At 43.0% G+C, this 23,223-nt stretch overlaps 1 protein-coding gene across 3 annotated transcripts in view; it reads right to left on the reverse strand.

The window, feature by feature from the left end:
- Positions 1-23,223, reverse strand: part of APTX (aprataxin) — a 1,163,679-nt gene that overhangs the window by 1,044,068 nt on the left and 96,388 nt on the right. For 2 of the 3 annotated variants that reach the window (XM_044060974.1, XM_044060972.1), the window contains exon 2: positions 7,597-7,733. In XM_044060974.1, the coding sequence (XP_043916909.1) occupies positions 7,597-7,726 (130 nt within the window). In that variant the 5' untranslated portion in view covers positions 7,727-7,733. Of the gene's footprint in view, positions 1-7,596; positions 7,734-16,853; positions 16,893-23,223 lie in introns of all 3 variants that reach the window. The other variant, XM_044060973.1, reaches the window with a different exon arrangement.

Genomic DNA, 23,223 nt, shown 5'->3' on the forward strand with positions numbered 1-23,223 from the left:
ACTTGCTCATCAAAGAAGTAAGATGAAAACACCTATTTTGCAAAAGTATCAAAGCCTGGGCAAAGATGACTTTCTGTAATTGGTAGTCTTCCAAGATGCTTTGTATGGAAACCTACCTGACAGACACTCAAGGGGGACAGTTAATTACTCTGATGGAAGAACAAAGAAAATTCTTACCCCTTTGCTACCAGTCAAAAAGAAACAGAAGAGTGAGACATGCTATTCTAGCAAGAGAAACTCTTGCCATGTTTGATAGCCTTGAAAATGCATTCTTACCTACACCCTATTCTACGATCATAGCAGATTATCCAAAGTGTAACACCATTCTAACGATTCACAGAGATCTATATATATATATATATATATATATATATATATATATATATATATATATATATATATATATATTGGCTGAGGCAATTCACACTACAAATCCTGTCACAAGAAAAAAAAAGTTTTGTCTGAAAATCAGTGGAATAAAGAATGCATTCAAACCCAGCAAATTCACATTATCCTTTGGTCAGCTATATAAAAAGGCAGCCTGCACAATTCCTTACTAGGAAGCTTCCACCCTTGGGCTTCAAAAGGCACTTGATGTAGTGATACTACATAATGACAACTAAATTTATGTGCAAAATTTTAAGCTATAAATTTTTCCTTTACAGAGTGAGGGAGATTGTTAAAGCTGCATTTACTTTCTTTCACTGAATATTGCACATTTCATTGTTTTGTTTTGTAGGAGGCAGTATCAACTCTGTGTTTGTTTTATGACACATTTTCAGCAGTATCTTCCCGTTTGGCAATGAGCATGTGCTTTTACTGCACTTGAGACTTTTGAACTGCTGTGCTTCTTTCTGTAATGTTGCAGCTGCAGCTTGGAAGCTCAAAATAATAAAATGCACAAGTTTTGAAAACACAACCAGTTTTGTTCAACTTTTCCAACATTAGCCTTATGGTATTCTATTAAATTTGTCAGCCTATGCTACACAACTCTATGAACAAAGATGTGTTGCAGCTAATCTGCTGCTGCATCAGTAACATCATATGAATTTCACAGGCTATACAGGGCCACAATGCAAAACATATAAAACAAACCAAATAGATGGACAGATTAGGAGTTTAGCCAGTGCATCTTTAACATTGTCTGGAACTTATAGTAATCTTTTGGTCTACATAAGTGATAAGGTGATCTCTGATAAGGCAAACATACCAGCATGTCCAGTGTTTAATCTAGATCCTCCAGACTAAGTCTCAAAGAACTGTGGCTGGGTTTGAAGACAATGCACCTCAGAAACTACCATACATAATCATCCACAGGTGAGTTTTTTTGAGAAAAGCATAGATTCCAATAACCTTCTTCACCACTAGTGTAAAGTTACTAAGACTGACACAGAGCAGTGGAAGCATCCCATTATGACTTCAAAAGGAATCAACTACCCACTCAGCTCAAAAGATGCATCCACCATCTCTGAGAGATGTTTTAGTCAAACCTAGTTTGCAGGCTTTTTGCACGTCCATTTTTCCATAAGTCTGAAGAATTCCTCAAATGACATACCACCTGGGGCCGACTTATTTTTGTTTGGAAATGTCCATATCACTTTCCAGATTAGGATCAAAGTGGTCTGCTAGTGCACCCACTGGTAATGAGCGCTCTCTGCCCCTGGAACAGGAAAAAGATCATGCCCTTAGTGGACTACGCAGCAGACTTAAAAAAAGACTACTTGCACCTCTTTTTCCTGAAAAGGGAGTGTGAGGAAGAAAAAAAAGTCAAAGACCAGCAGCTGTAGCACTGCTTACACCCAAGTCTGCTCATGCACTGCTGCAGACTACATTTATAGGAATACTAGCATAGTCCCTGGTAGTACTAGTGTCAGCGAGAAAAACTGGTCTGAAGCTTCTACTAATGGATTAGAAAACAAATCACAATCAAATGCAAAAGACTGCTGAACCAGATCAAGCCTCAGGCGTACCATAGCCAAAACATTAGAGAACAAAAGCTGGTGAGCAATGTTGGTGACAATACATCATGCCCATGGAACATTTACAAATCTCCACACAGTGACCAAGACATGGAACTGCTCCACACTGTCATCATTCTCCAATTTTTTGGGGGTTCTGTCAGATACACCAAGGTATGGATTTACTTGTTCGACAGAGGTTGCTTCTGTGTTGATTATGCTACAGATGGCAGTACGGGAAGAGAGGTCAGGTTATGTGATGTCATTTGCATTTATGGAAGTAGCCTACGACTAGGCAGCAGCAAGATCTTGTACAGTTAGACTCCATGCCTACCACCTACATATCAGCAAGAACTTATTGACAACTGTATCATTATTCACTGTAATGATGGTGATTCAAGACAAAGAGCACATTGCCACCTCAATGCTGTAGGTAGACAATGGAAGACCACCATGGATTGTGAATAAAAAGATTCTGGTGAATCCTTCTTACCTTTAGAAACCTTTTCTTTCTCCCTAAAAAGAATACAGTCCTCACATTTCTGCCTCTTTGGAGTCTTAATAACACTCTTTCCAGATTTCTTTAATAGATTACAGTAGCTGTGAAGCAGGTTATGAAGGCAACTTTCATAGGCTGTATGGTGATCAACGTCATCTGTAACTGATGAGCCTCTAGCTGACACAATCTAAGCAGAGTTTTCCAGACTGACGTTCTGAAACAAAAGGGTGTCACCACTTATGATGACACTAGAGATTGATATTAGTGCCCCTTGCCTGTTTAAGTAATGGTAAAAGCTGTTTTAGACTGAAGTATTCTGGTCTGAAGGATAGTGAAGCTCACCTATCGCATATGAATGATGAAAACTGAAAACAAAATTCCTGTCACAGGGGACAGGGAAGCAAAGAAAGGCACTGGTTAATTTTCAGAAATTGCCTCAATGGCATTGTCATATAAAAATGACTGAAATCTGATGACACACACTGATGTCTGAGCCTGTACTACTGTTTCTTAAACTTGAAATCAAAACAAGGAACACTCTAAATAAAAGACTATAATGATAGAATAGAAAACAGAAGAAACTTGATGGTTAAGTAAGGAGCAGTGTGAAGGTTAAGGTGCTTTTGAGAATTATTTTCACATACTGGTTGCATGTTGCTAGACTAACACATGAAACTTCAGGATGGATAACTGGTACTAAAAACTGCATGAAAAAGATGTGTACAATGGAACTGTTAAAAGAAGCATACGCTAAATGCCAATGTCATGATTTGCAAACAGCTCAGTATGAAAATGCATTCAAACTGGGATTCATCAAATGTGGTAAAATTAAATATCTCCAAAGTGCAATGACATCAGAGCCGAATATAATAATAGCACTTGCTCCTACAGTACTTATTACCTTGATACGGCACTCTTGTCATAGATAGTACCCCAAAAAGGCAACCCCCCATTTCTCGGTCACCCACGTCCCCGGGAATCTTTTTTAAAGTTTTTTTTGTCTATTCCTTCTAGCATGTCGAGGGATCAGTTGCTAGTGTCCTCTCCTGCTCAGCTGGTGAACCTGGGAATATTGAGGCAATGTTACAATTGCCTCATGTACACAGACAACCCTCTCCTCCTCCCACAAAACACAAATACATGCGAGAGATGCAACTATACGGCCAAACTGGAGGCTGAGCTCTCTCAACATAGGACTGGCAAGACCAGTCAGGAGGAGAAGGTTACCACACACACTATAGACCCAGTCTCACATATTACCATTACAACCTCAAATCATACACATAAACACACAAAGACATACTCGGAGGCTCTGATCAAAAATCTACCAAAACAGCAGAGGCCACCAAAGCAGACACCCAAACAACCACCACCTCAGAACACAACACCTGCAACACATAGACCTCACAGTCAGAGTGTCAAACAGTCACAGCCCTTAAGGCCAAACACAATGCCAGACACACTAGTCATTGGTGACTCCATAGTCAGACACACTGGCGTCCCGCTCACCAGACTGAGTAAGGAGAAGGTCACAGTAAGCTGCCTGTCGGGCGCTAGAATCCGCCACATAACGCAAGCACTCAGGTCTCTCAACAGCAGGTACAAATATGATTCAGTCATTGTCCACGCTGGTGTAAACGACCTGAGACGTACCTCCTTGGACTACATGAAAAGAGACATTGAGGAGCTCTCTGATTATGTAGCCCAGACAGGTATGACCCTGACCTTGAGCAGTATCCTACCTTCACCAAGAATGATGCCACAATACAGAGATAAGATGATCAGCTTTAACAATTGGCTTAAACACTGGTGTCATTCAAAGGGGATCCAGTATCTGTCTGCCTGGGATGACATGCTGGACAAGCCACGCTGCTTCGCAAGGGACGGCTTGCACCTGTCACCCTGGGATTCGGATATTGGCAAAGGCTCTTGCCACCCCATAGTGCCTTTTTAGGCAAGGCTCAAATTCTAAACCTACCACCCTAGAACACAAAAAGGAAAAAACTAAGGGTAATGCTGCTCAATGCCAGAAGTCTAAATCTCAAAATGCACGCACTCGAGGCCCTTCTCAGTATGGAGAACATCGATGTCTGTGCTGTGACAGAAACCTGGTTCAAGGCTCCTGAGAGCACCCCAGCGCTATCAGGTTTTACCTCATATCATGCGTTCCGGCCCCAAAATCTGGACAATACCAAGAAAGGAGGGGGGTATCCATATTCATCAAGGACACCCACACCTCAAGACTGGTGGCAACGCACGATGCATCGGAGACCATCCAGGTGCAATTAACCATAGGCAAGACTGCTCTGCAAATTGTAGCATGTTACAGGCCACCCTCACAAACTCAGGAACCTCACATGGCCTTCCTGAAAACACTAGAGGGGATAAATGTATCACCAAACACCATCATACTAGGTGACTTCAATTACCCTAATATAGACTGGGAACACTACTCAAGCCCAAACACCCTAGCCCAAAAGTTCCTGGAATTCATAAACTCAAATGCCATGGAACAACTAGTCACCATCCCCACAAGAGGAGATAACATACTTGATCTCATCATCACGAACATGGGAGCACAATGTTCAACACCGGAGGTGTACCCCTCACTGGTGAGATCAGACCACAAACTAATCTCGCTGGAGGTCCTCATCCCACCCCACCTGAAATAAAAAGACCACAGTAAAGAACTTCTCAAAAGCCGACTTCACACTTCTAAAGACTAGTGTGGTCTCCTTTAAGGCCCCGAGCGCGGAAAACAGTACTCAAGCCGCTGAATCACTTACAAATGCCTTCTACCAGCACCTGCAGGACTGCATGGATAAGGCAATCCCAAGCAAAACAAAGACTCTTTGTACCAAAGGCAAGCGTCCAGTCTGGTGGACCCCAGCCATAAACAAACTCTACAACAAAAGGAGGAAGCTACTACAAGATAGAGCAAAATCCTTAAAAGGTAAGACACCCTTGATCACTATAAGTAAAAACTAAGAGCTCTCATAAAATCATCCAAAGCAAATTTCGAGAGAAAAATAGCTAAAGACTCAAAAGACAATCATAAGGCCTTCTTTAGCTATGTTAGAAACCTGGGAGGAAACTCCCAGATATGCTCAGAGCTAGTTCAAAATGATGTGAAGATTACTGATCCTACAGACATTGCCAACATACTGGCTGACAGGTTCAGTGCAAACTTCTCCCCTCCCCAAAAGGAGAGATATCTATACCAAGCGATTGCAGCCCCCAAACATCTCCAGCGCCCAAGTGAGAACTGCTCTCTCCAAAGCAAAAACACAGCATCCATGGGACCTGATGGTGTCCCCGGCTGTGTGCTCCATGAACTCAATGAGGAATTAAACCCACAGCTAGGACAGCTGTTTAATCAAAGTCTTACCTCTGGATACGCACTCCAGGAGTGGCGCACTGCAACTGTGGTACCACTTCACAAAGGCGGTGCCTCCACCGACCCTGGAAATTACCGGCCCATTAGCTTGACAAGCCTTATCTGCAAAGCCATGGAGAGGATCATAATGGACCTCATAAATAAAGACATAGGGAATTTGCAGACTTTGGATCCAACCCAGTTTGGCTTTGTCAAAGGCAGATCATGCCTTTTAAACTTGGTTGACTTTTTGAAACAGTCACCAAAGCCATTGATGAGGAAAGGCAGTCCATACAGCCTACCTCGATCTGGCTAAGGCCTTCGATACAATACCCCATTCGGGTATCATTGAAAAACTCATCAGCTTAAATGTCAACCCATACATCACAAGATGGGTTGCAAACTGGCTGAGTGACAGAACCCACAGGGTCAGAGCTGCTGGCGCCATGTCAGACTCAAAGCCTGTCACAAGTGGTGTCCCACAGGGCTCAGTCCTGGGCCCACTCTTGTTTGGCTTCTACTTTTCTGAAGTACAAGCAAACACAGGAGGGTTATGGCTGACAAAGTTTGCAGATGACTGCAAACTAGGCGCCATAGTAGAAAACACATCTGACACAGATATCCTTCAGAAGGGTCTCACAGAAGCGGATAACTGGTGCCAGAGCCACGGCCTAAAGTTAAATGCCAAAAATGCATAGTCATACCCTTCGGGAAAAACAAGGTTACCCCTAGCTACCAAATAGGTGGCAATCCACTGAGCACAGAAGAAGTTATCAGGGACCTGGGGACCCAGGTTGATAGTAGTCTGTCATTCAACACCCATGTAGCTAAAGTAGTTAGGAAGACCTTCTACATTGCCCACCTTATCATGAAGGGATTCTCATCTAGATCAAGGGAGGTCATAGTCTCCCTTTACTCATCACTCATCAGACCAATGATTGAGTACAATGCCCCATTCGGAATGTATCTGACCAGACACTTGCAGCAGCTGGAGAGGCCACAAAAGTTCCTCACCAAAAGGATAAAGGGTCTCAAAAATCTGTCCTATGCTGCCCGACTGAAAGAACTCCAGCTCTATTCAGTCGCCACCGCTTGCTCAGAGGTGACCTTTGCCTAACATACAAGGCCATGTCAAACCCAGATTTGATGAATATGCTTCACCTCAAAAATCTAGATCCATCAGAGCCACAAGGCGGAGACTTAAACCTTGACACGGCTATTAATAGGACGTGCTGGAGGGATAGATTCATCACCCAAAGACTCCCTATGCTGTGGAACAAAATCCCGGTACATGTGAGGCAGAGCACCTCGCTGGCCTTGTTCAAGAGAAATCTTGACCAATGGATGGGAGATCGCAGATATACCCCAGGGATTACCTCAGTGTCACTGCTCGACAGAGGCACAGCAAAATAATGGGTATAGTTCCCCATACTAAAGGGGTGGCGTAAGCCACAAAACGAAGGGCTAGGCTTGTAAATGCCCTCGGGCAGATAGCCTAGTATGAACCTATGAACCTATGAACCTATGAAGGATGAAGCCCCTATACAACACATGCATTTTAATTCTGTTTCATATTCATTTTTAAATAGTGAGCTTAAGTCTTAGAAGAACAGAAATTAAAGAAGTTTGCCACTGCATTAGAACAACATGCTTTATTTTTGTTCCACAAAATAAAATCTTTGCTTTGCATACAGGCATTATGGCACTCAAACATGAAACGGTGACATGGGCAAACTAAATAAATAACTTCTACATAAACTCACCTTGTTGCCGTGAGCACTTTTTGTCAGTTATCTTGGTCTCTGGGCCTCGACCAATATGAATAGTCTCCAGATGAGGAAGTTTAATAGGCTGGTGGCGTCCATCTTTGCTCACTAACCAGCAAATACGCATTACTTTTCTGGAAAATGCAAACACACAATTATGAATAATGCCATCTTGGATCTGTAATGCACCATCTAAAGCCAAATACGTCTTTTTTCAAATGTGTGCTTAATCAAGACACTATGCACATCTTTTCTTCTCTTCTATGACAACATACAAAAACACAAAGTCTAAAGCAGGGACATTCTTTATGATTAGGTCTATTAAGCCAATATCAGGGTTCTAATTTCAATAGTCCAATATACAGTGGATAAAAAAAAAGCATACACACCCCTGTTAAAATGCCAGGTTTTTGTGATATAAAAAAAAAAAAGAGAGATAACAATAAATCATTTCAAAACTTTTCCCACCATTAATGTGACCTAGAACCTGTACAATTTAATTGAAAAACAAATCTGTTGGGGAAAATATAAAAAACGTACAATATGCTGGTTGCATAAGTGTGCACACCTTTTAACTAAAACTTTGTTGTGTGTGCACACCCTTAAGCTAATACTTTGTTGAAGCACCTTTTGATTTAATTACAACTTTCAGTCTTCTTGGGTGGGAGTCTATCAGCATGGCACATCTGGACTTGGCAATATTTACCCACTCTTCCTTGCAAAACTGCTCCAAATCTGTCAGATTGGGGGGGCATTCACCCCACAGATTTTCTATTGGATTTAGGTCTGCACTCTGGCTGGGCGATTCAAAAAAGTACAGTTGTGTACACTTACCATAAATGTAGATGTCAGAGTGTACTCACTGTTGCAGTCATCACATTTGGGGTTATCTACCTGCAGGTAGCCCTCAGCCAGCCTGAATACCAGAGTATTAGGATTTCTGTGTCTGATGCTGTTGCTTCTTCCATGACGTCAGGAGTATAAAACATGCAGCCGATGCCATTACATCAGTTTTTCTTGTCCTAGATGTCAGGTGCCCCCAAAATAGGAAGCAATTATATGGTGTGGCACACCCCCAGCAAAAAGCAAATACACATAGTATAAGATGCACCAAACCAAAAAGGATAGGTGAAAGCAAAGACAATCAGGGGCTGGAGGGAGGGTAACCAGGACTGCAACAGTGAATACACTCAAACATCTACATTTATGGTAAGTGTACACAACTGTACTATGTCCTTTGTGTTTCACTGTTGCAGTCATCACATTTGGGTTGATTCCCAAAGCGAAGGAAGGGTGGAGATAGATTAAGAAGCATTAGGGCTAGCAATCAGGCCCTGTAGGACTGCGGTGGCAAATCCAGCTCTGGATATAGAAAAGATAGGCAAGTGGTAATGCTTGGTGAAAGTGTGTACAGAGCTCCAGGTTGCAGCTTCCAGGATGTCCCTGGTAGGGACTCCTCTGAAAAATGCAGTAGAGGTAGATGTAGCCCTAGTGGAATGAGTTCTTATCCCCTGGGGGTTTTCCATGGTGCTTGTAGCAGAAATGGATGCAGTATGCTTTGAAATAGCCTTCCCCTCTGCCCCTGCAGCAAAGCTGACTAGCAGCTGGTCAGATTTTCTGAGAGGCTTAGTCCTGTCCAAATATAATCTAAGCTGTCTGTGCATGTCCAGAGAATGCAGTATCCTTTGCCCTTTATTTTGGGGATTAGGGGAAAGTAGGCAAATGAATGGACTGGTTTAAAGCCACACTAGGCACCACCTTGGGCATAAAAGATGGGTTAGTCCCGAGGGAAACCCTGTCCGCCTGGAAGATAATAAAGGGTTCTCCTGCCACAAGGGCCTGCAGTGCAGACACTCTTCTTGCTGATGTGATGGCTAGAAGTAAAGCTGTTTTCCAAGACAGGAATTTTCACTCTCCTGTAGCAGCCAGCTCAAAAGGGGGGTGGGGTGTTAGTTTTTCCAAAACAAAGTTAAGGTCCCAGGCTGGAGTGGGAGCTCTCCTGGGGGATCTTAAATTTTTGGCCCCTCTAAGGAACTGCTTTACCAGAGGATGAGAGAAGAGGGGTGGGCTGAGATGGCAGAGGCATGAATCTTAATTGAGGAGAAGGATAGGCCCTTGTGGAGCATTTCTGTTAAGTAATCTAGTATATGGGGTAAACTGGGCACAGTTGTGCCCATCCCTTGAGTCTGGCTCCAGGAACAGTAATCGTTTCCACTTTCTGAATAGGAGTTTCTAGTACTAGGCCTTCTTGCCTCAAGAATGACATCTAGCACCTTCTTACTGAGGGTTGCTAGTGGTGAGTTCAGGGGATTAGCCAGGCTGCAAGGTTCAGGGTCTGCAGCTGAGGGTGCAGCATCTGGCCCACCTGATGGGACAGCAGGGAAGGAGTCTGAGGCAGGTACCATGGTTGCAGCACTGTCATACTGCACAAAAAAGGGTACCAGTGCTGGCGTGGCCAGTCTGGTGCAATCAGTATTGTCCTTGGCTTGTCCTGTTTGACCTTTAGTAGAACCTTCGAGAGGAGAGCCAGAGGGGGAAAGGCAAAGACTGAGTGGCTTTCCCAAGTAAAGGACAGGGCATCCACTTTCCAAGCTTGGCTGTGGGGAGTTCTGGTGCAGTTATTTGTTCAATTGATATTTCTGAGGAGAAGCAAACAGGTCCACCTCTGGTGTCTCCCCATCTGTTCCTCAAAAGCTTGAATATTTTGGGTTCCAGTTTCTATTTGTGTAGGTCCATAAGATTTCTGCTTAAGTCGTCTGCCAGTGAATTTAGTTTGGAACCACCAGAAAGGTGTTGAGAATATACAGATCTAGAACAGGATGCCAGGAGTTTTCTTTTCTGGGAACCAAGAACAGTCCTGAATAAAAGCCTTGTCCCCTTTGTTCTGCTGGGGCAGGTTGAAGAGCCTTGATGCTGAGGAGAGAAATTACTTGCTTTTGGGCCTCTGCCCACTGGTTTTGGGGGGAGGTCTGGCCATCCCCTTAGGATTGGGAGTGAGTGGAAGTAAAATCTGTATCCTAGGGAAACTGTTTAAAACCCATTTGTCTTGGGTAATGTATTCCTAGTTGTTTGCATGCAGGGCGAGTTTTCCTCCTATAGGTGCAAGTAATTGAGCAAGGCTTGGAGGAGTCAAGGATAAATCATTGTGCAATTTTACCACGGGGGGGGGGTGGCTTACTACTCCCTGTTGTGGACGTGGGAGGACCCCACTGCTTAGATCTGTACATAACCGGAGATGGATGTCTTGGTGGTCTGCTGCCCCTGGGTTTTGACGGAGACGGCCTGGTAGGGACAGGAAAGGACCAGATCTTTGAAGGCCAATGCCTACTGAATCTAGGTGGCTGTACTTGTATGAAATCTTTAACAGTTAGCATAGATTTAGCTTTCTCCTCCATCCTTTTGAGGACTTCTTCTGCTTTATTGCCAAAGAGGCACTCTTGGTTTAAGGGTGCATCCAGTAATTTTGCTTTGACATGATATGGCAAGTTTTGTTCTTCAAGCCAATCAGGCCTTCTAAGAACAGACCCAGTGACAGCATCCCTGCAAGATGCTTCTAAAGCATCAAAACCACACTGCAAAGTATGTTTACCAACTTGGTCAGCAGAATGCATTAACTCTTGTAAATCTTTGTGTTCTGCACAGTCAGGAATCAACATCAGCTTCTGTTTAATTAGCCCCATACTATGCTGCTGATACTTTAACATAAGAAATTGGCAATTTAAAGCCCTAATGGCTAGAGTAGCAGAGGTGTATACTTTCTTACCTCATCCATCTAAAGCCCTAGAATCCCTGTCAGATTCTTGGCAGTAGTAGCCTTAATGCCGCTGAGTCCTTGGGAAATGGTCTCAGGATCCACAGTAGGATTCCTGAAAAGGAATTTGAGAGAGTCAGGTACTCTATAGTACCAGTCAGGTTTCTTGAGAGCTGGAGGCAAAGTATCCGGGGTAAGGCTGGATTCCAGGAAAACATCATCTACAGTCTCCAGAACAGGAGGGATAGCTAGAGGACTGTGCTGAGGCAGCCCCCCCCCCCCCCGAGTCTCTTTTTGGACTGAGTAGTCCTGGCTTTCCCAGCAGAAATGCTCCCAAAAGAAACATCTTCTGGAGGGGAAGCAGAGGGAATGGAATCCTCTGCATCAGAATCCTCATAGGTAGATAAGGGTATGCCCTGGTAATCAGAAGGAACAGAGATATCAGATTCCTGATCAGATGAATCAGAAGGAAAATCAGTTCTAGGTCTCTGAGGGGGAAGGCTGGCTTTCCCTAATTAAGGTAATAAGGTCTTCAGCCATTCTAATCATTTGCTTTTGAGGCATGTGGGCTTGAGAATACACTTTGGTCATCCATTTCCTAGGCATAGTGTGAACTTTAGGCCTGAGAAATTCAGTATTTTTGTCTTGAAACTAAGTCGGTTTAATATGAAAATCGGTAGGCCTAAATACACCCTCAGAAGCCGGTGCCTGCACAGCAGCTCTGGACCTATCCAAGGAAGAGACATCCACAGGTTCCATAGTCGAAGAAGCATCTCGCGGCATACCGGACTCCAAATGGGTTTCAGTAGAGGCCTGCGAATCTGTAGACACGGGTATCAGGGGCTGGGAAAGTGCCTCACTGAGTACCGGCAGACTGGCGACTAGCTTAATGGAAGCATCATCGGCAGTTTTGGACCTATGCAGTCTGTCTCTGTCTTTATCCTTCTGTTTTTTCAGAAGATCGGTAGTCGGATGTCATACTGAAGCCATTTCAGAGTACGGTCTTCATTAACAACTAAGCTGCCTTCAAGTCTCAGAAGTAATCCAACCAGTACTGGCTTCATTTACAGCTGTTTGTACCCATTCCAGGTGGAAGATGGAAATTAATGCAATGCATACCATGAAGAATGAGAAACTCTGAAAATCAAATACATACTTAAAAAAATAGGTCCAATAAAACAAAATGTCTACTGCCAGGAGTAAAATGTGCATTTTGCTACTAAATTAGGCCTTAATGTGGATAGATTTTTTCTTCTTTTAAAATGTTAATCATGTCTTGAGGCAGCTCGAAGTATTACTACAGAATAATTAAACATGTATACTGCAGAGCAGTGCTAATAACACTGATTAGCAATCTACAGTCGCAGGCAACTGGATTGTTACCCACACTGATATTTTCTAAAATGACTCAATCATTTTAGTCATCTCCCAGCTGGTTTACAGCCCATTTTTGAAAATGAGAAGACAGGAACATTTAACAGCAGGCCTTTTCTGCTAAACAAGAAGATGCCCTATAGGAAATGTGGCCAGTACATACGAATCAGTTTTTTTTTTTCATTTTACTGGTGACTATTAGCTCCATCTGTTTTGTCCACTACAGAAAGAAAACTAGTAGTTCATTATCCCTGATTAACCCCCACTTGTAAATTAGATATGGATAATGACTGAGGAAACCCATGAGATGGCTGTAATGTCCTTAATATGACCTACACTAAAGTACTTCTATATGAAGCCCATAAATAAAAGTTATCAGCCTGCCATGTTAGATCTTCATTATCCATGCCAGTCATTTTCCAACCACAGAACTGATAGCTGCAGACAACAGTATCAGCACTTTTAAAGATCTCCCAGACTCCAGAATTACTCCATTGTTCTAAAGCACCTCACCTCCCTCTCCTCTTCAGATCAAGATTGTTCATGAGAATAGTAGCAACTTAATAATACTAACTAAATACAATTACTATAGCCTCTAGGCTTCCCTGAAGAAGAAATGGTTAAAAGTATGTGGAAGGTGGGCAGGTTTCCTGAACTGGATCATGCAGATTTAGTATTACAGCAAGTACATAATATAAGGATCCTATATGCAAACTTCAACAAAAGGGAAGAGTCCCCAGCATAAACCTCGAGTGGAGTCGAGACAGAAAGTCATTCAATATGGAAGCAGCAAAGGTAGACCTGGACTCAGAGTTACATCCAGTTTCTACCATCTTGCAGAATTATGCAGTGAAGTACATGTCACAGCAACACACATCTAATGAAATGTGGCACCTGTGAAAAAGAACACAGATGCAATCAATGCTCTGGACAATGTACCTCAATTTTATTTAGTACACGTTTGCTACATTTCATGTAACAAAACCTGATATAATCTGAAAACCACCTGTATAAAGTCACCCTTTGACCTATTCTGTTTTGAGCAAAAGAAATGAGGACTTGCTCATCCCTTCTAATACTCTTCGTTCTAGCTAAGTAAAAACATAATGATAGCAGATGTCTAGACAATGCAATAAGTACTCGCCTCCGTTAGGATATTGAGGGAAGACTACTGGAAGATTAATAGACTGGATGCATTTCTTTTCTATGGCTATATCTGGCATCAATTCCAGGTCTGTGCATTTAGAAATCAGATTCAATAAAGCCTACACAGTCCGTTCATACCATGTGCATGTCGTGCTGCAACAAAGACAAGGTAGCACACTGTTTTGGATTCAATAAGCAGCTTTGCACAGTAAGTAGAGCTACGCAAACAAGATAAACACCATGGCATGAACATTACAGCATAAGCAGTTGAACTGTATGTTAATCAACCAATCCAAGATGGAGGAGCTATTCAACAAGCTATAAGGCAACCGTGTAGACTCGGAGCTGGTTTTCCCTGTGAAAACATACTGGAATACAGCCACAGATAGGAAGCTACACAGAAACAATATTAGGGGCTACTATTGCTTTAATCCATGTGTTATTTGCAACAGGCTGAAGTCTATGCTGCTGCTGCTGCTAATGGACTAAGGCCAAGAAGGAGAAGAGTTTTCAGACCCTGGGTAACTAATCACAATCTACACGATATGGAAATTGTAGACCACTACAGGGTGGACACAGACACACTATTGGAACTCTGCAACCTCTGTCATCCTCAACTCGGAGCCAAGGCAAACAGAAGGGAACCCATCCCAGTGGAGACAAAGGTATGTGCGGCACTTAGAATTTTAGCTACAGGTACCTTTCAGAGACCAACACGGGATAAGTGTCACAGGCATCAGCATCCAGGATCCTCCATCAATTCCTGAATGCTATGCTCAAACATGCTAGTGACCACATATTTTCCCCGCACTCCTGAGGATAGGGCCAGAAATATGCAGGGGTTCTACCCTGAAGCACATTACCCTAAAGTACTGGGTGTCATAGACTGCACACATGTAGAAATTTTTAAGGCATCATCTGGGGAACAGGTAACGCTCTAAACAGAAAAGACTTCCATTCTATTAACTACCAAGTCATGTGTAATGTTAAGGGAATCATCTTGAACATATGTAATGGCAATCTAGGCAGTTACCATGACTCATATCTGGCACACCTCCCAACTGTATCAGATATTCACTGGGGAGGGGGATATCCCGTAGGGTCATTTACCGGGGGATGCAGGTTATGCACAGTTATTGTGGCTGATGACACCCATCAGAAATGCAAACACATCTGCTGAAGAATGCCATAAATGAGGCACATACTCAAAACTAGAAATAGAGTGCACGTTTGGGCTGCTAAAGTCACGCTTCTGATGCCTAGATACATCTGGGGGAGCCCTGCAGTACAATCCATGGACATGTACAGAAATATACACAGTATTTACTATGCTATACAACATCATACTAAGTAAACAGCTTCAGCAGGATCAACAAGGGGGAGGGGCACACATCCCTCCACCAAGGGCAAGGTCACCACAGCTACAAGCAGGTGAGGCGTCAGAGGGGGAAAACAGCAGCTGCTGTGGGTGTAGGCAGACATAGTCATGCTCAATATGCCCTCGCATTGGCTAAGAGAGAATGTATAGGATACTCACTCACCACCTAAGGGCCTAAAAACTTACACACACATACACACACACACACACACACACACACACACACACACACACACACACACATACATACACACACTCACACATACATACATACATACACACACACACACACCAACATTGATACCAGGCAATACTCTCAACCTATACCTAGCCATGTAATTGGCTGTGTACTGCATGCAGACAGAGTCAGCCCTGAACTAAAACTATTGCAACTGCTGGATTTACAAGGTAAGTGGTGAACCTGGAGTGTACTACGTAATAATATGAATGACTGGCATATCCTTGCATGTTGTTACTTAGTAGTGTAACCAAGTAAAAGGTGGGAGATTTGTACAAAAATGGCCTTAACATGCGACAGCAGACACTTAGTAATGGACACATGTAATTCCAATAAGAAGTAGGCCTCAGGCAAAGATTCACACAGTCATACCTCTCAAAAGTACAGTCGGATGCACTGCTGCCACCTGAATGTGACATGTCTGCTGGACAAGCTCCCCTCACGAGGACGCCCAAGACCATGACCCCATGGCCTGTCACATCTGGATGTGGACAGCTCAAATCACTGACAAACCAGTGGAAGTACTGCTACTGTGGGAGCACAATCAGGCATGGTCATGCTCACCAACAGGAAATGATGCAGCTGAGCTACACCCACGAGGATACAGTCCCCCTCTCAGCAGAAACTCCATCACAGACATTGCCCATTCCAATGTGTCATTCATCCGATCCACTGAACTGGCAGCACAGTGGAGGCAGTCAGGCATGTCAGTCTCTGCCACATCTACAAAACTAAGCATTTCTCTGAAGGACCTATGGAAACATGCCTGTGTCTCTTAAGCTGAGTGACACAGAAGAGACACCTGGATCAGGTAAAGGATGGATAGCATGCCTCCACCGAACACCCCCAACAACCCTCCTGCATGGAAGCTCCTCCAAACTACGGCTACAGTAAAAGTCAATAGGCACTGAAGCTGCAGTAACCACACTTCCCTGATCTACTGTCTCGCCCTCCACCTATCCAATAGCTAAGGGCTTACTGAAATGGGTTGGCGTAGGCCTACTGGCTGTGTCCAATAGAAATTCCGGTGATGGCTACATGTCAACTCAGTGTCAGATTCAACTTTTGCACCCCCCCCCCCCCGAATGTGCCAGGTTTGGCCACCATCATCGCCAGAGTCTGATGCAACTCTGACATCTAGTGATAGAAGTCCCATACTTCCACTATCAGGATCACTTGTGATAATAAGCAACAAAACACAGGAAAAAATTAACGATACTATTATAGTCCAATAAATGCTAACAAAATAACAGTTGTGCCACTATTACAGACTGTACAGCACTACACACAACAGTCCTGACAGACATCACACACTAAATATTTCTTTGAACTGCTCTTCAGTACTGACATAAAAATGTTTGGCTTACCATGTACAGATGATGGTATGTTCCCTATGCCGGATGGTCCTGGAAGAAGTTAAGCAAAAGGTAAGGACAAAATCATCACAATTTAACAGTAACACACGGGGCAAACCTTTTTGCCCTTTATGTCCTTTAACTATACTTTCGACAAGAAACTGGATAACAAGCCCAATCTAAGCCCAGGTGTAATCAATCAGAATGTGTTGATAACTGTAGCAATCTTCAACCCCCCCCCCCCAAACCAATTTCTTGTTGAACAGAACTAACGTGTTGATATAAATATTTTACTATACAACAGTATTTAACAATTGAGATACAAAAGCCTTCTTGAAAGCTACTCCTGGGACATACTTGCTGTCCCTGAAACAGCAGCACGATGTCAAAATCAAAAACAAACCATCTACAAATCTATTACAGTAAACTACTTTATATTTGGTAGCCAATTTTAGAGGGAACAGAAAATGATGTCATTGCCTTAAATTGATGAGCTGAATACTACTACTGATTTTTTACAGTTGGGGGATGTGGCTTTGAGCTGGCTTTTTTAGATGTATTTTTGAGATGGAATGTATTGTTAGATTTGAACGTAGGATTTTTTAGAAAAAAATACCTTCACTAATAATTATTTAAGCTATTAGAGTAACCATCCAAGGTTCATTAAAAATAATATTCCTAAGGGGCAGCTAATTAGAGCATCAAGGATGACATCAGATGATAGAGAATTTGAAAAAGAGGTATTGTATATAGGGGTCTATATTAGATCACTGACCGCTTAAAGAAGCGAACGGTGATTTAAATTGCCCGTATGTAAGCAAAAGCTTACAATCTCGAACTGTCAGAACAGGGATTTTTTTTCCTAGGGGGGAAAAAAAAATTTTTGCTGTTCTAAAACACATACACACAACACAAGCACATCAAACAAACAGCAATCCACACACATACACCCAAAATCTTACAGCTAAACCCTACACTAAACTATACACACACACACCACTAACTATCCACTTACCTTAACCCAAACCCTAACCCTAAGGTCCATCACTATCACACACTCACCCCACCCTAACTCTCATGTCCACACAAATCGCACACATGCCTAACGCGCGCCCTAACCCTAACTCACCTAACCCGCCCTAACCCTCACATCCAAACAATCGCACACTTACCTGAAACCGACCCGTACCTTTCCACCACAGCGCTGAAAATACCAAAGCAACAGAAACGAACAACCAAAATCTTTCCCTAGGAAAGATTTTGGGTTTCTGTTGCTTCGATATTTTAAGCTTTTGCTCCGTAGGGTTCGATATTAGAACATTCAAAGGTTTTAAACCTCGATGTTCTAATATAGACCCATATACAGCTGATTTACGTTGAGAGGTAATGATGTCAATATGCTTCAAATAGCAGCTGAAGAAATCAGACAAAAGAAAAAAAAAAAAAAAAAAAAAAAAAAAAAGTTTCCACCCATTTTGATGAAACGTTTTCAGAAATTGGGTATGGAAAATAATTGTTAAAAATACGTAATATGTAATTATGATATGACAGTTGATAAGTATAATATTTGTTCCATTATTAAAAATAATTGGAAGATCTTGCAGGATAATACAGAGTTAGCTAAAGTCTTGGGACACAACCTACACTTGTTTTTAGGAATTCTTACAACACGAAAAATATACTACAGCATGATAACACTAGTTTTGAGAATCAAGGGGTTTTGTTTTTTAAACCTAATGCAATGTACAAGTGTGATAATTGTTCTATTTGTAGGTTTATTGCAGAAGGAACTTTTTATTTTTAGAGCATCTTAACTACACTAGTCCAATTTCAGGAAAAGTTATCTGCAAGTCTAAAGGAGTGGTGTATATCAGTGCATGTAGTGGATGTAATTCCTATTATGTTGGTATGACCACTAGAACCTTGGACACTAGTATTAAAGAACATTTGTATGCAGTTAAGAATAAAAATGCTCTATATAAAAACATTTCTTGGAGTGTCCCAAGTCCCATAAGTTTTTTGTTCACAGTAATAGAACAGGAATCATTGGATAGGCGGTGTGGGGACTTTAAAAATAGGGTGGAACAAACAGAAACCCTCTGGCAATTAAAGGTAGGGGCAGATACCTATCCTGGTTTGAATGGTTCTATCAATATTATTATTTTTTTTTTAAACAGAAGATTAAAGATTTTGCAATAAGTTAGTTGATATTAATTGTATTGGCTATGATGATGTTGATTTTTTATTAATTGTATTAAATGTTTTTCATTGTAAATTGAGCTGATTATGTGATTGGTTAGAGGTGTGTATATATTATTGTAACTGAACTGTAGTGTTTTATTCTGAAGAAGTCCCTTCATGGATGAAATTGGAGATTAAAAGTTTTTACATGTTAATTTCTGGGTTTGTGTACGTCCTTTGAACATTCAGTGGAATTTTTGTTATTAGTTGCTGCTTTTTTTCCCCACTATTGGCTTGTACTGGTTGGTTTCTATAAGGTTAGAGATGTAAGTAGGTAGTATAGAATTCACAAGTTCTGTTCATTAACATCCAACCTCCCCTTCATTTGCTGACAACTGTATATTATTGCCATGTAATATCCTCACATATTTTAAGGACAAGGATACAGAATGCCTTACAGGCTGTGGTCGGGATTCAATAACGCCTACACTAAGTGTATGCTGTTCTGAGAGAACAGAACACACAAACATAACTCGCATCTGCTTCCTCCTAATTCTAGTGTTCCTGCTGATATTCTTGCAGCTTTAAATATTGGCAGGGATTTATACAGGTTACCACAAAGTGTAGACTACGTGTACACTTACCCCCGGATTTACGAATCCTCCATGTAAGACTTAAGTCTTACTCTGAGGCTGCAGTTGAACGGTATGACGTCAGCATGCCATGAATATGCATGAGGGCACGCTGCCCGAATCGCAAGTCCTACACGGACAGTGTAAGAAAGCAGGGGGCGTGTCCGACTGCCAAGCAGTCGGAATGTCCACACCTCTGCAAGTGTTAAAAAAAATAGGAAATTAACAAGAGCGAGTCCACTCAAATGTCCCTGCACCCAACACCTCACAGCCTGATAATGTAAACCCCCATCACACATCTAAAACGCATAACCATAAAATATTTTTAAATACCCAAAATAGCTGCCCGTGTGTGCGCGGGTGTGCCCACTGCTTAGCTACAGTTAGCAATTCTCACGTGGAAGAGCATAAGAAAGAATGTTTATGCAAATTAAACCAAATAGCAATGGCGTAATGGTAGAGCGTCCGCACAATGAAGAGGCATTCACGGTTCAAGCTGCACCACTCCCTTCCAAATTTATTTTTCAAACCAGTATATGCAAAAATACCCAACATAATATATGTATAAACACAACTAAAAAGCAGTGAAATGGCCATTGTATCTGTGAATAACAAATATTTTAAAGGATCCCAATATAAAAATGCCCGCAGTTAAGCAGCGCTCCACCCAGCGCAATGTAGTTGCCCCTAGCTAACTTGCGCTTTACTCAGCGCAGTGTAGTTGCCCATAGCTAAATCGCGCTTTACCCAGCGCAAAATAGTTGCCCAAAGCTAAACAGCGCTTTACCCAGCGCAATCTGTTTGCGCGGAGGTGTGTGCCGCACCAACCAGCACCTCGTCGGGCAACATGGAGCAACGTAGAGCAAAGTTGCTTACACACAGCCACTCCCCCTAACTTGTCTGGACAGTAGTAAAATAAAATACAATGATAAGGTTTGAACCAAGGACACTGTGCACCATAATCAAAGTACTGAACCACTAAGCCATGACAGCTTCGGAAAAACATCCACTGTTAACATATATATAGTAAAGGTTTGCTTAACCATTGCTAAGCATGTCTGCAGTCAGCCGAGAATATTCATAAATGAGAAGTTATGTACCTACCATAATGTTCCATGTTAGTTGTCTTCTTCTCGCCTTCTTTCTTGCTGGATGGGTTCGGAGCCGATCCTCTGCTCCGACTCGGCTTATGCCAAAGCTCGAGAGCAATTTTTACCGGCTCGAGGTAACCCTGTATCCCACAATGCTAGGCGCTAACTACCCAGATCTCGTTTGATAGCTAACACTATAGCAGTTTTTTCCCCCAGAACAAAGGAGAGAATGGCATACCCATGTAGATAGCTATCCCAAGAAAAGGGTAACCACTGGAGACCATAGTGGGAGAAAGGCAAGGCTCCTTAGGATCCTAACGGTCTGTTCAGGCTAGGGGGTTGGAGGGCGGGACGCAAGAAAGAAGGCGAGAAGAAGACAACTAACATGGAACGTTATGGTAGGTACATAACTTCTCAACGTTAAGTTGTCAATCTCGCCTTCATTCTTGCTGGATGGGACTGTGTCCCTAGCACCTTAACCCTGGGTGGCTTGTTGGAACAGACTCTTGAAGACTATGGAACCAAAGTTAGCTCAGCTTCTGGAGGCCATGTCCAATTTGTAATGAGAAATAAAGGTATGGGGAGAGGCCCATGTGGCTGCCGCACAAATCGAATCCAAGGGCAACCTGTCCTGAAAGGCTATAGACGTAGCTAAGGCTCTAGTTGAATGGGCTCTGGGTCTTGAAGGAAGCTTTTGACGCCTCAGTTCATAGATGAAAGTGATGACAGAGGCCAACCATCTAGAAAGGGTTACTTTGGAAACTGGAAGGACTTTCTTCCCTTCAGCATAGGATAGGAATAGCTGGTCAGATTTCCTAATTTTCCTGGTTCTATCCAAGTAGTAACGGAGTTGGCGAACATCCAAGAAATGCAATTTTTGTTCCGCTCTGCCAGAGTAATTAGGGAAGAAAACTGGGAGATCGATAGTCTGGTTTAGATTTGCCTCAGAAGATATCTTGGGTAAAAAGGAGGGGTTTGTTCTGAGGGACACTCTATCTTTATGGAAAACAAGATAAGGAGGACGAACACAAAGGGCATGAAGTTCTGAGACTCTCCTCGCAGAGGTTATGGCAACTAGAAACAAAGTTTTCCATAAGAGTAACTTCAAGGAACAGGAAGCCGCAGGTTCAAAGGGAGGGAGAATCAAGGAGGCTAAAACTAGATTCAAATCCCACTGCGGTGGGGAATGTCTAACCGGGGGGCTTGAGTAAAAAGATACCTTTGAGGAATGCTTTACAAAGTTTATGAGACATAATAGAGGAGTCTGCCAAGCCAACATGAAAATTTGAAATGGCCGCTAACTGGACTCTGATAGTGGAGGAAGAAGAACCCGAATTAAAGAGTTTGGCCAAAAAAATCTAAGACTGATTGGATAGGAGCCACGAATGGGTCTATGTTCCTAGATTTTGCTCAGAAGGAAAAACATTTCCATTTGCTGGCATAAATCCTCCTGGTAGAAGATTTGTGAGAAGCTAAAATGATGACACGTACCGAATGGGAGATAAAGGGAAGCCTGGCTAAGGTTGGAAGTGCAGCAACCAAGCTGTGAGGTTGAGAGAGGGGAGAGATTGGTGCAGCTTGCCCGACTGATGGGTCAAGAGATCTAGAACTGGGTCCAGATGCCAGGGCTGCTCCAAGAGGTAATGGTGCAGGAACGGAAACCATATTTGTTGAGGCCAGTACGGAGCAATGAGGATAGTCGTCGGATCTCAAGGCGGTAGCTTTCTGAATCAACTGAGTGATTAATGGAAAGGGGGGAAAGGCGTACAGGAGACCCCGGGGCCAATTGTGGACTAGAGCGTCTCTGGGAGGGTGGCCGGGAAGAGGGAAGAGTGAAAAATTCGTGACATTTGCTGTTCTGGGGTGCAGCGAAAAGATCGCAGCAAGGCTGACCCCATTTTTTGAAAATGTCTTCCACTACTGACTGCTTGAGAGACCACTCGTGCGGCATGAGAATGGCTCTGCTCAGCCTGTCCGCTATGACGCTGGACCTCCCGGGGATATGCATTGCTATCAGAAACCATTGAGAGGAGATCGCCCACTGCCAAAGTCTGAGTGCTTCTCGACATAAGGGATAGGACTTGGTTCCGCCCTGCTTGTTGATGTATCACACTACGCACATATTGTCTGTCTGAACTGCAATCGTCCCAATGGGAAGAGAGTCCTGAAGGGCTTGCAATGCTAAAAGAACTGCTCTCATCTCTAGGACACTGATGTGCAGATGGCACTCGAAAGGTTGCCAAGTGCCCTGGACCGTCCTGCCCTGAAAATGCCCCACCCACCCAATCAGGGAGGCATCCGTTGTCACTGTAGCAACCGGGGGGGGGGGGGGAGACGAAGAGTCTGCCCTGAGACACTTGAAGAGAGACCATCCACCAAGACAGGTGTTTCTTGCATGATTGAGTTATCAAAATGTAGTGTGACATCAGGAGCTGCTGGAAGGACCACTGAGAGAAGAGCATCCATTGCAGGAGTCGC

The sequence above is a fragment of the Protopterus annectens genome, chromosome 2.part0, assembly GCF_019279795.1.
Source record: "Protopterus annectens isolate FY-2018-M chromosome 2.part0, PAN1.0, whole genome shotgun sequence".
NCBI lineage: Eukaryota > Metazoa > Chordata > Ceratodontiformes > Protopteridae > Protopterus > Protopterus annectens.